We start from the raw sequence: 12,860 nt of genomic DNA, 5'->3' as shown, positions 1-12,860 counted from the left end.
GAGGATAAAAGGAGAGAAAGTCATGGTGTGGCCTCCATCCTCCCCTGACCTCAATCCTATTGAGAACCTTTTGGAGCATCCTGAAGCAAAAGATCTATGAGAGTGGGCGTCAGTTTATATCCAAACAGGAGCTCTGGGAGGCTATTCTGACATCTTGCAAACAAATTCAAACAGAAACTGTCCAAAAACTCACAAGTTCAATAGATGCAAGACTTGTGAAGCTGCTATCAAATAAGGGGTCCTATGTTAAAATGTAACGCAACCTGTTAAAATGTTTCAAAAGTTAAAATGTTGTTATAAGTTTGATTGAAATAGCTTTTGATTTCAGTAAATATGCTGCAAACACAACAAATGACAATTTTCAGTTCTTTACAACCTATAAAGTGGTTTGAAACTTACTGTGCGTAATAATTTGGAACAGTGCATTGTAAGTTTTTTATGTTTTAAAAAAATACTGTTATCATTAGGAGGTTTGTTCAATAAAATTTGAATTGTACTCTTAATAGTTGATAACATGAGAATTATGCTGACTGTTACGTAAATCAATTATTTAGGTAAATGAGAAAAATATCATTTGCATAATAATTTGGAACAGGGTGTAAATAACTAAAAATAATATGAAATATATATATATCCATATCTATAATTACATAAATATACACGTAGACTTCAAATATATAAATGTATTTATATATATTTAAATTCTTCATGCATATTTATGTAATATTTTTACATAATTAAGTAATTTTACTGATTGCAATTTGAGGGACCTGCCCGACAACCCAGGCTGAAAGTCCAGAGAATTTAATTTGCTAGCACTGTATTTAACCCTGAAACTTTCCATGACACCCTAAACCTGCCTGTACATGGGGGGTACTGTTTTACTTGGGAGACTTTGCTGAACACAAATATTAGTGTTTAAAAACGGTAAAACATATCACAGTGATGATAGTGTCCGTGAAAGTGAAGTTTTTTGCATTTTCCTCACACAAACGGCACTTTCACTGGTCATATCATTGTTGTGATACGTTTTACTGTTTTGAAACACTAATATTTGTGTCCAGTAAAGTCTCCCGAGTATAACCCCCCATGTACATGTTGTATAGTGTTTTTGAAAGTTACAGGGTCAAATATAAGGCTTGATTTTCTGTTTTATCACGTTTAAATTTGCCAGATTGGTTATGTTGCCTTTGAGAGCGTATGTTATTTGCCAGATTGGTTATGTTGCCCCCATGATGACATACCATTTGCAAAAGAAGACAACCCAAGGTATTGCAAATGGGGTATGTCCAGTCTCTTTTAGTAGTCACGAACACTGGCCAAAGTTAGCATTCATAATTATTGTTTGCATTTTTAACACACAAACAAATTTAAATGCTAACTTTGGCCAGTGTTTGTGACTAAGTGGCTACTAAAAAAGACTGGACATATTGAATACCCTGGGTTGTCTACTTTAAAAAAATATGGTGTGATTCAGAGATTTATGACAAATAATTTTACAATGTCACTATTGATACATTTTAAATGTATATATATATTTTGAAACAGCAATGTCCTACTTGTACTTATAGCCCTATAACTTGAAGAAAAAAAAAAAGCTAAGAACATGTTAACATTGGGTATTTCTAAACTCAGGAAAAAATTTAGAAACTATTTTAGTACAGGTGTTTTTGGCAGGTTGTAGATGCGTAACAGATTTTGGGGGTCAAAGTTAAAAATGTGTGTTTTTTTATGTTTTCATCATATTTTATATAATTTTTTATAGTAAATTATATGATATGATGAAAATAATGGTATCTTTAGAAAAAACATTTAATTGCGAGAAAAATGGTATATAATATGTGTGGGTACAGTAAATGAGTAAGAGGAAAATACAGCTAAACACAAACACCGCAGAAATTTAAAAACAGCCCTGGTCCTTAACGGTAAGAAAATTGAAAAATGGTCTGGTCACTAAGGGGTTAAACCCAGTATTTTATGCTGTTAATCCAAAAGAACGAAAAAAACAATTGTACCCATTTACTTATGTAACGTTTAAGCATCAAAAAGTCGAAGTGTCCTAATTTAGTGCCTGTTTGTCTCCTACTATTGCTAGCATTGTGCTGTCTTTTACCATGGGCAGCTGCAAACCATTTATAAAGAAATGCTGGGTGCCAATCTGTGAACTGTATTGTAGTAGAACTCCTGGCACTTAGTACACGTGGTGGGAGTCTCAATATCAGTAGTAATACTTTATTTAGTATCTAGTGTGGGTTCGTTAGATGCTAAACCTCATGTTGTCTTCTCTTTGCAGACGCAGGGAAGACTCTACCAGAAGGTCTTGATTACTCCAAGACCTGGCTACAGACGGCAGCAGGAGAACTAAATCCTAGATCCGGAATTCCCCCTCCATTTCTTACACTCCAAATCAAAGATTTTCTTAATGGGCCAGGTATGATATTCTAAATTATTTACTATATACAGTTGTAATCAAAATTCAACCTCCATTGAAAATCAGGTTTATTGAACAAACTCCATTGAAATAGCTCAACACAAGGAATACGTCAAGTTGTTTCCCCAATTTCAACTGAAAATGCAACTTATGCCTTCTCCAGTCTCAAAATTATTCAACCCCTTCATGGCAAGCATATTTAGTACTTAGTAGAGCACCCTTTTGCTGTGATGACCTGCTGCAAATGAGATGCATAGCCAGTCACCAGTTTCTGGCAGCATTCCTGAGGAACAATGAACAATGGCCCCCTGTTTAGTAATATTCTTGGGTTTGCGTGCTGCAACAGCCTTCTTCAAATCCCACCAGTTAGCTGACTGTGATAGCCAGTGTAGAATTTTCCAAGACTTCTTCTGCAACCAAGCCTTGGTGGAATTTGAGGTATGCTTGGGATCATTGTCTTGTTGGAAGGTCCAATGAAGCCCAAGCTTAAGCTTCCTCACAGGCGGTGTGACATCTTCTCCTAGGATTTCCTGATACTTAAATGAATCCATCTTGCCTTCCACACACTCCAGGTTTTCCAGTGCCAGAGTATGTAAAGAAGCCACAGAGCATCACTGAGCCACCGCCATGTGGTCTGGGTGCCAGGTCCCCCAAGTTTAAACCCTTCGGATGTAAACATAGCAGTTTCAGAGAAACTGCTATGTTTACATAGCAGGGTTAATCCAGCCTCTAGTGGCTGTCTTGCTAGAGGCGCATCTGCAACGCTGGATGCGAAATTTGCATCCAGCGTGCAAAACATCCATGGGAAAGCATTGAGAAATGCTTTCCTATGGACTGTTTGAATGCGCAAGCGCTCCTCCCCCGCCAACGGGAGCTGGCGTCGGCGGGGGAGGAGAGGTCACCAGCACCCGGTTTTAACCCCTTCAGCTCCAAGTTTAACCCCTTTAACCCCTTCAGCTCCAAGGGAGGGGGACCCTGAGGGTGGGGGCACCCTTAGGGCACTATAGTGTCAGGAAAACGGGTTTGATTTCCTGACACTATAGTGATGCTTTAACTGTAGGCATAGTGTTCTTTTTAGCATGCTTCATTCTTTTTCCTCCAAATATAGCATTAATCCATTGGGCCAAAAAGTTCCAGTTTTGTTTCATTGCTCCACAGAACAGAATCCCAAAACTTTGGTGGCTTATTTGTATGATTTTGAGCATATTGGTGCTTACTTTTCTTGTGCTTTTGGGTCAGTAGTGGTGTAAGTATTGGAGTTCTGGCATGGAAACCTTCTGCATTTAGTACATGACTTACTGTGCTCACTGAAACCATAGTGCCTGTTGCCACCAAGTATTGCTGCAGGTCTTTTGCAGTCACTAAAGGGTTTTTCACAACCTGCCTTCTCAGAAATCTGGTTGCAGCCATTGATCACTTCCTTTTTCTTCCCCGTCCAGGTAGTGTAACCACTGTTCCTTCAACTTTTAACTTGCAAACTATGCTCCCAATGGTGTCTCGGGACATTCAGTGCCTTTGCTATTTTGTATCATGTTCCTTGTTTGTGAAGGGCAATGGTCTCTTTTCTTAACTTTGTGGACCATTTCTAACATGCAGTCAAACGTGACACTCAACAAATCCCTAACCAGTTCAGGTATTTCAAGTGTTCCAGCTCAAGCACACCTAGTGCAACTAATGAAGCCCTTGATTGATTAGGTGCATCAACTGTGTTTGAGACTACACCTGCTTTGCATAATTCTTTTGTTGTGAGGAATTCTATTCAGGGGGTTGATTAATTTTGAGACTGGTTAAGTTGCCTTTTCAGTTGGATTTGGGGAAACCACTTGAAGCATTCATTGTGTTGAGCTATTTCAGTTGCTTTTGTTTGATTTGTTCATTGCAAACAGCTGCAAGTCTAAAATTTGACAATAAACCTGATTTTCATTGAGAGTTAAAAAAATGTTGATTACAACTGTACATGTACAGTATCTCACAAAATTGAGTACACCCCTCACATTTTTGTAAATATTTTACCTTCGTATAGCCTACGCCATCTCTATGTAGAGCACTAATTATTTTTTTTTCAGATCCTCAATTCTTTGCCATGAGGTGTTGAACTTCAAGTGACCAGTATGAGAGAGTGTGAGAGCGATAACACCAAATTTAACACAACTGCTCTCCATTCACACCTGAGACCTTCTTACACTACAAGTCACATAATACTGAGTCACATGATACTTGTGAGGGAAAATGGCTAATTGGGCCCAATTTGGACATTTCCACTTAGGGGTGTACTCACTTTTGTTGCCAACGGTTTAGACATTAATGGCTGTGTGTTGAGTAATTTTGAGTGGACAGCAAATTTATACAGGCTGTACACTTACTACTTTACATTGTAGCAGAGTGTCATTTCTTCAGTGTTGTCATATTAAAAGATATAATAAAATATTTACAAAAATGTGAGGGGTGTACTCCCTTTTGTGAGATACTGTATATGGGAGTAATGAGGTATAACCACAGGCCACCTAGGATCTGTGGGATGTCCATCCTTTCTTTGATTAAAACAGGAGCCACTATGTGGTTATATTTTCTTTTAGTTTTACTTTTGTTTAGCTATAGAGCACTGTGGGCATTACCCTAAAATTTTTTTTTGCTTTACTTTTTTTCATATTTTAAATTCAAGGTTAATAGGCACTTAGAATCCCCCCCCCCCCCCCCCCTCCAGAAGCCAAGAAAACCAAAAATAATAAGACATTTTTAAAAGTAGCAAATTGTTTTAAAACAGTACCTTACAAGCTTTAGAGGTAGATTTTACACCAATTGTTATACATTCATGAAATGAGCAAATTAGAACATATTGAAACCACCTCCCTGGGTAAGTGCCGCTATATTACGAAGGTTTACGGGACTCCTTCTTTCAGTGACTTTTCCAAATCCTTTCTTCGAATCTTGTTTTGTCCTTAAATGAGACACAGAGAAACAAAAATAATTTAATAAATAAGACAGAAAAAGAGAATGTGTTAAGGACTGTTTGGGATGGAAAAAATGTACAAAGAAGAAAAATGTCATAAACTGCTCTATGGGGGGAAAATTACAGAAATGTTTACATAGTTTTCTTAGGAAGTCTTATTTAAGGAGAAAACAAGGTTTTCAGCATCTCTTGTGCAAAGTAGGGAAGTCATCCAAACAAAGGGGTTCACTAATCTTGCGTTTACAGCTGTGGTTTGAGATGTCAGGTTTTTTTTTTTTTTTTTTTCTTCAATATACATTTTTCTGAACCGTTTCTTCTCTGTAAAGGAGAATTCATTGACACTTTCTTCTGTGTACATGAGAATTCAGGAACCATTTTTACCCTATTCAGGTTAGTATAATCATTCTCTTCTCCCGGTAGAGAGGGGTTAACACGTTTTTATCTTTACTGCACACGAACGTTCCTAAACTTCTCTTTTCAATTTAGTGTATAGTTTTTTATACTTTATCACTGTACAGTACTTTGTCTATTACAAATAAAGTTGAATATAAGTACATGAAAGTGGGAAAAAATAGTAAAATAGTAGAAACTACTGTTGTTCATCTTCTGAAATAGTTGAAAGTGTTTTATTTTTATTTTATTTTATTTTTTTGTTCTGGGGCTATGGTATGTAAAAAATGATCTCCATAGCTTGCAAATTGCTTCCTTTAAAATAAGAAAGTTGCAACAGACCATACATGATTGAAGTTTAAATCTGGTCATATCTTTGAAAGCCTCTGAGTGCTCAAGATTTTTCTGAAGCAACAGTGCCACCTAGGGGCTGTTTAGATCCACAGTGCTCTCGAGTCTATTGTATATTTCTTAACTGCATTCCTAACAACATAGTTGACCCAGTAATACCACATAATACCAGATAGTGTAACCCATGCATCTTTTCTTTTTTACATTTTAAGAGATATGTGGAATTTGTGTGCCAATTATAAAAAAAAAAAACAGCCCAAAGTGTTGACACTGTTGTGTTGTTTTTTTTTTTCTTTTTTTTTAAGATTCTCCAAACTTGTATTGACAGGTCATGTATGTCCTGAGAACTTTTGACAGTTCTGAAATAGTAATTTGTTATCTGACACAGTATTACGAAACAATTAAAGATATGTTTTTGGAGATATGCTGAAATTGCAGTTAATTGCACAGTGTCAAGGAAATGATCCTTATCTCAGCCTTGGACTACCACTTTTATTATTTCTCTGGGTTTTGTTACTGCACACGTTAATGTATTTCATGCATAAAACAGTTCAGGCATTCTTCAGTTATTGCATCGCTACGGATATCGCAGGAATTCTAAAACGTAGACTTTGATTGATGGATGGAACACTGGCGGATGAGTGGATAAGATTGGATTAAATAGATTAGATTACATACACTAGATAGATAGGTTAGATAAGAAATTGTCAGAAATTATGTTACCAGTTACTTAAGGATAAATATTTCTCTTGTAATTTCATACTAAATTATACTCCTGCTTGTGGGACATCACAGACCTGAATATACAGTGCTTCTTTATTTGAGTGTACACCTTCTTATATGTGCTTTAAATGCCTTAAAGTGGCTTTGCCTATTTTTCCCCTCTTTCAGTATTCCTTTCCTTTTACCCCTTGTATCTTAAAGGGACTCTCCAGTTCCAGGAAAACAATCAGTTTTTATGGCACTGCAGGTCCCCTCTCCCTCCCACCCCCCATCCCAGGTTGCCACCCCCCATCCCAGGTTCAGTGACATACCTGAGACCACTGCCGATGTCCCTGGCGGTGGTTCTGGGTCCGCCCACGCTCCTCTCCTTTTTGCCATTTGCCTTTATTTAAATTTATTCTCTTTTCTTCCTTGTGCCTTAATAGCTGGGCGCCTCCATTTTGTCCTCCTCTGTCCATGGTGTCTGCAGTTTGCCCTTTTGTGGGATTGACTTTACTGATGGATTGTGGGTAAACTAGCTAAGCAACTAAAATGGAACTTTGCTTAAGCTCTGCCCTTTGCCAAAAGCTCACGCGCCCCATGAGGAAAAGTAGTCCCAGCTTTTCTTTTGTTTAACTTAAAAAAAAAAAATGGTGCATTTTAAAAACATAAAAACAAGGAGAGATAGATGGACAGAAAACCATTAATTTAAAAGCAAAACCTGCGCAGTGACAGAGCTGCTTTATTGGTTCCCATTCACTTGCGTGCACTGTATTGAACATATTGCAACTCTTTGGCCAGATGAAAGTGCTGTCAGTGCGGCGGAGGGAGGAGTAATGATATAAATGAAAAGTCTTGAATATTTATTCCAACATTCTTTCAATCTGGAATTTCCCTTGAAGTTATTACAATTAAGAACTGCAGGAAATGTATACCAACTCATGCAGAAAGAAAGAAATTGAAAACTAATGGGACATTCTAAAGATTTCACCGACTGCATGAGAGGCCATTTTTACTTGCTATAATTGTGAATCCAGATAGGTGCATAATAGTTTAGGTCAGACTCGAGAGTTTTAAAGGAACACTATAGTCACCTAAATTACTTTAGCTAAATAAAGCAGTTTTAGTGTATAGATCATTCCCCTGCAATTTCACTGCTCAATTCACTGTCATTTAGGAGTTAAATCACTTTGTTTCTGTTTATGCAGCCCTAGCCACACCTCCCCTGGCTATGATTGACAGAGCCTGCATGAAAAAAAAACTGGTTTCACTTTCAAATAGATGTAATTTACCTTAAATAATTGTATCTCAATCTCTAAATTGAACTTTAATCGCATAAAGGAGGCTCTTGCAGGGTCTAGCAAACTATTAACATAGCAGGGGATAAGAAAATCTTAATTAAACAGAACGTGCAATAAAGAAAGCCTAAATAGGGCTCTCTTTACAGGAAGTGTTTATGGAAGGCTGTGCAAGTCACATGCAGGGAGGTGTGACTAGGGTTCATAAACAAAGGGATTTAACTCCTAAATGGCAGATGATTGAGCAGTGAGGCTGCAGGGGCATGTTCTATACACCAAAACTTCTTCATTAAGCTAAAGTTGTTCAGGTGACTATAGTGTCCCTTTAATGCACTTTTATTACACCTGCATAGAACGCAGTTTGTGCGTGTTTGTGTATAACGATGTAGTAACAGCCTGTCTACCCGTGTGAATTGCTGACTCTGCAAGCTATTAAACAGCTTAACTAACTGTTTCCAGGCAGGGTGATTTCACCATCATTGGATGCATATAATGTATCTCTTTCTGCTTTTGTATTGTTTTGTATAATATATTCTGTTCAAATCTCTCTTATAAACACATAAATAATAAAACCGAAATAATCCCAAACTGAGAAACAAAAAATCCAGTGCAGTAATTACATGCATGAAACTTGTATAACCATAGATTTCATTTAAAAAATTAAATTTAGTACTTGCTAATCATACGTCAACACTGAAAGCAGGTTTTGTCTTTTTCTTTGGTATAATTAAATTGTTTATTATTGTCAGTCATTATTACAAATAAATCCAAAGTAGCGTGTTTTTATAAACACACAAACTCGATAGGAAAGCAATTTGAAAACTTTCTTAGGGAAACAAGAAGAAAAATCTAATTGAACCCTGTCTCAGCTTTTAAAAAACAAAGACAATGCTTTAACGTGATCACGCCCTTTTTATTCTTAATTGTAGGGGGTTTATTTGCTAAACAGTTTGTTGGGGCCCAAAACTCTCTTGGAAAGCACCTATGGAACAAAACAAGATTTCCAGCTCAGCTCTTTTATTCCAAATTCAAACTTTTGTAAGCCAGTTGCCCAAACTTTTAAGTGAATAGAGTTTTAGAAAACCGGAATAAAAATAACAAAAAAAATAACAATGAAAGTAAATTCCTGTATATTTTACAGTAATATTTTCTGAAGCAGAAACATTCTACATGTCCAGTAGCTTTCAAAATAAAGTTTCTAATACTTAAAATGCTTTTTATTTTATTTTTTCTATTTTTTTTTTTTACATTATCACACTTTGACATAAATATTGCAATTTGTCAACTCACTCTTATTTTGTTACTGTTTCGTTAACAAACCCCAAGTTTCCAAACTTTGAGAGTAGAAATTATCTTTTTTTTTGTTGTTGTTAAAGTTCCCACACTCACCTCTCTAGCAATGAAAGTGTTAACGTGCCTTTGACTAATGGAATGAAATTCAACAAATTGCTGGCTGTATGACCGTAAAACCTGTTTCCCCCTATTTTTCCTTTTTTCTTTTTTTTTTTTTATTAGTTACCTCATAGCAATTTGTCAAGAAATATATGGCACATTATTTTTTTTTCTGCCACAAAGATATTTTGCTTTTTTTTAAAAGAAAAAAGGCCAATTACACCCATTAGCTTAGCTTAGCATTCTATAAAAGGCTGGGAAAAGCACAGCTACCAGAAACTCTTTGGAATAATATATCCAGCAGGTGATAGATTAGTTGAAACAAATTGGAACCATTGCACTTAGCGGGTCCTGCTTTCCATCAAACTGTTTTTAAAATGTCGTCATTATAATACACAAGCTGCAGCCGTGGAACAGTCCACACCAGGTTAATTTGAATCATATGATATGTCACTGCCCTCAGCTGACATGGTGCTGCGTTCCATGTGTGGAGCCACAATAAATCCATTCCTTACCCAGGAAAATTCTCTGCAAAGAGGTGAACAAAGCCAGGCCTCACACCGGCATTCTGGCCCTCCGTAATTGAAAGCAGGGCCACCGGTTGCTTGCCACAGCTAGCCCAAGGCTGGTCGCTGCTAAGACTTGAGGATTTTGGTTTGGCTGACATTGGTGAGAGTTACTCTCCCAGGCAGCAGTTGCTATATTCCTGTCAGTTCCGTCCCTTTCCCAATAGAAGGCAGCTAAAGAGCTGGGTAGACCTTTCTCTATCGCAGCTAACAAACATCGTGAAGGCTGAATTAATATAAAAAGCATAACTCTCTCTAACCTCAGGCAGATCAGGACATGTAGATCCAGGAACCACCAGGTGAGATCCGGGTCCTTTGTACTGCAAATGGCCCATAAAAACAAAACAAAATCAGAATTAGTGGAAAATGCCCAAATGATACCTGTTTAATTAAACATGGATTGATTTTATAGATATAGTGAAAGTACTAATTAAAGCATTTCTCAATAAAAAAAAAAGACAATCCATAAAAGCTTATCAGTGGAAAATGATATACCGTACATGATATATGTTAATTTAAATGTAATAATATGCTTTTTTTTTTTTTTCTTCCCCTTATGAAGTTAATAAAAACTTAAAGTAACACTGTAGCGTTGGATTAGATTAATAAAAACCTGTATTCTGATGCTATACTGCCCCTGTCCCTAGCTATATACAGGTGTTCTCCCCCCCGGTTCTACTTACCTTTTTCCAGTGCTGAGGCTCCTGCTCGGTGTTGCTTACCTCTGCACCTTTCGCAACACCATAGAGGAGGCATGGCTTACTCCACCGAGGTCCAATCCCGTTCTCCTCATAGAGGAACATTGGGGACCTGAGGCACATTGTCTTACTTGACTTTTACTTCGTGCAGCGGACGCACACTGACAGCCACTAGAGGTGGATTTAACCCTTCTATGTAAAGATATCCGTTAACATTGTAGGGTTACAAGGGCAGGGCCCCACTGCACCCATTCCACGTGTGGGTGACTTTAGTGTCCCAATTAAGCCATAGAGGAAAAAAAACATCCCAAAAGTGCCCTAACCCAGTTTTAATTATTCAGTTTATCAATGCCGATAAGCTCATTTTTGCCAAACTATATTACAAAGTATGCGTTTATTGCCTTACCCTGTCAGGGTAAATCTAACAGACGTATTCACAAATTCCACTGAAAGTTACATAATTGTATTTTATTTTGCATAAATCAATGCAGTAAGCATATAAGAAAAACAATCGCATTTTAGTAGGTTTACGGAGTATTTTGTCCTTAGGTCCAAAGGCATTTTTTCTCCCTTTGTAATGTTTATTTTAATATTTGCTGCATGATGTGTCTGTATTTTGTAAGCCAGCTTTCGTACACACTTTACTCTGGATTAAGAACATAACACATATTGTGTAATGTTTATTAACACATCTGCTTAAAGGAACAATATAGTGTCAGGAATACAAACCTGTATTCCTAATGCTAACGTGTGCCCTTTCCCCAACTTACTCGATCCCCACCATCCCTACTCTTGAAAGGATTCAGAACCCTTTTTACACTTGCCTCCTTCCAGCGCCAAGACTTCATCGGTAGTGACTAGGTACGCCATAGGCATAGAGTTGGATTTAACCCTGCAATATGGAGACTGAAATGTTTAATATTTTAACCAATGCTTTAAGGCAGTGGTCCTCAAACTGTGGCCCTCCGGATGTTGCTAAACTACAACTCCCATGATTCTTTGAATTACATAGATAGCCAGAGAATCATGGGAGTTGTAGTTCATCTGGAGGGCCACAGTTTGAGGACCCCTACTTTAAAGATTAGACTGTTGAGGACGGAGCTCTCTGCACAAGGTTTTCCGGTTCTCATAATTTACTTTTCAATTTATAAAAGCAGTTAATTGAACTAAAACTACCAGAAACTTTGCTGTGCTTCCTGATGACATTTACATCTATGTTATTGATCACAACATGTTAGGGAGCGACAGAAAGAGAGTACATTGGTGCGGAAACAGAGAATCCAGGGTTAGGAGGCAAAATGAAAAAAATAATAATTGTATTTGTCTTGTTTTTAAACAATAGAAAATAAAAAATATGTAATGAATACAGCTATGTATTTAAGTCATAACCTGTTAAACATATAAAAGTAGTGTTGGCACCTCGAGTACCGATTTTGCTTTTAGAATAAGATTTTTTTTCTTCTTATTTTCTTAATATGATTTAACTAGTCCTGACATGTGAGAAGTGGAACTGACTGCAGAGCAGACTTTTCTAATTAACTGAGGGTCATTTGCTGAATTATGTTACAGCTCCTTGCTAGTTTTTCATTAGTGCTCTTTATAAACATATTTGTGCTTGTTAGCACAGTGGCCTGTATAATTGTACTCGCATACAAAATGTGAGCGTTGCAATCACTGGCTACTACATCATTACTAAATAATACAATGCCACATCCACCTCTGACAAAGACCTAGTTGTTTGGTGATATACACAATTGCTTGGGTGCAATACGCTACAAATCAAAGCATTAGAACCACCGGTTTCGACTCTGCAGTGGAATACAGGTTCTCTCTCTGGAATGTTGGCATTTTCTAGATTCTAAAATGTAATTTCCATACACTGTGCTATCCAAAGAGTAAAATGTTATAGTAGGCTTTTCATAAGATTGCTCCAAGGACAGCTAAGTGTACTATTTATGGCTCTCTTTTATTATTATTTGTTGCTTTGTAGTTACTTGTTTCACAAAAATCTTCAAACAACTGTAATGCTTCAGTTAAAGGGACATGATGGTGTCAGGAATGCAAACGTATTTAGGTCACTAG

General features: G+C 37.1%; 1 protein-coding gene across 1 annotated transcript in view; it reads left to right on the top strand.

Annotated features, from left to right (window-relative positions):
- Nucleotides 1–12,860, top strand: part of VPS13B (vacuolar protein sorting 13 homolog B) — an 843,188-nt gene that overhangs the window by 642,646 nt on the left and 187,682 nt on the right. The window contains exon 35 of the mRNA XM_063451210.1: nucleotides 2,294–2,431. Within this exon, the coding sequence (XP_063307280.1) occupies nucleotides 2,294–2,431 (138 nt within the window). The remainder of the gene's footprint in view (nucleotides 1–2,293; nucleotides 2,432–12,860) is intronic.

This window comes from Pelobates fuscus, chromosome 4 (assembly GCF_036172605.1).
Source record: "Pelobates fuscus isolate aPelFus1 chromosome 4, aPelFus1.pri, whole genome shotgun sequence".
Classification (NCBI taxonomy): Eukaryota; Metazoa; Chordata; class Amphibia; order Anura; family Pelobatidae; genus Pelobates; species Pelobates fuscus.
The sequence above is the reverse complement of the archived record's forward strand: the minus strand, read 5'-3'. Positions and strand labels throughout refer to the sequence as shown.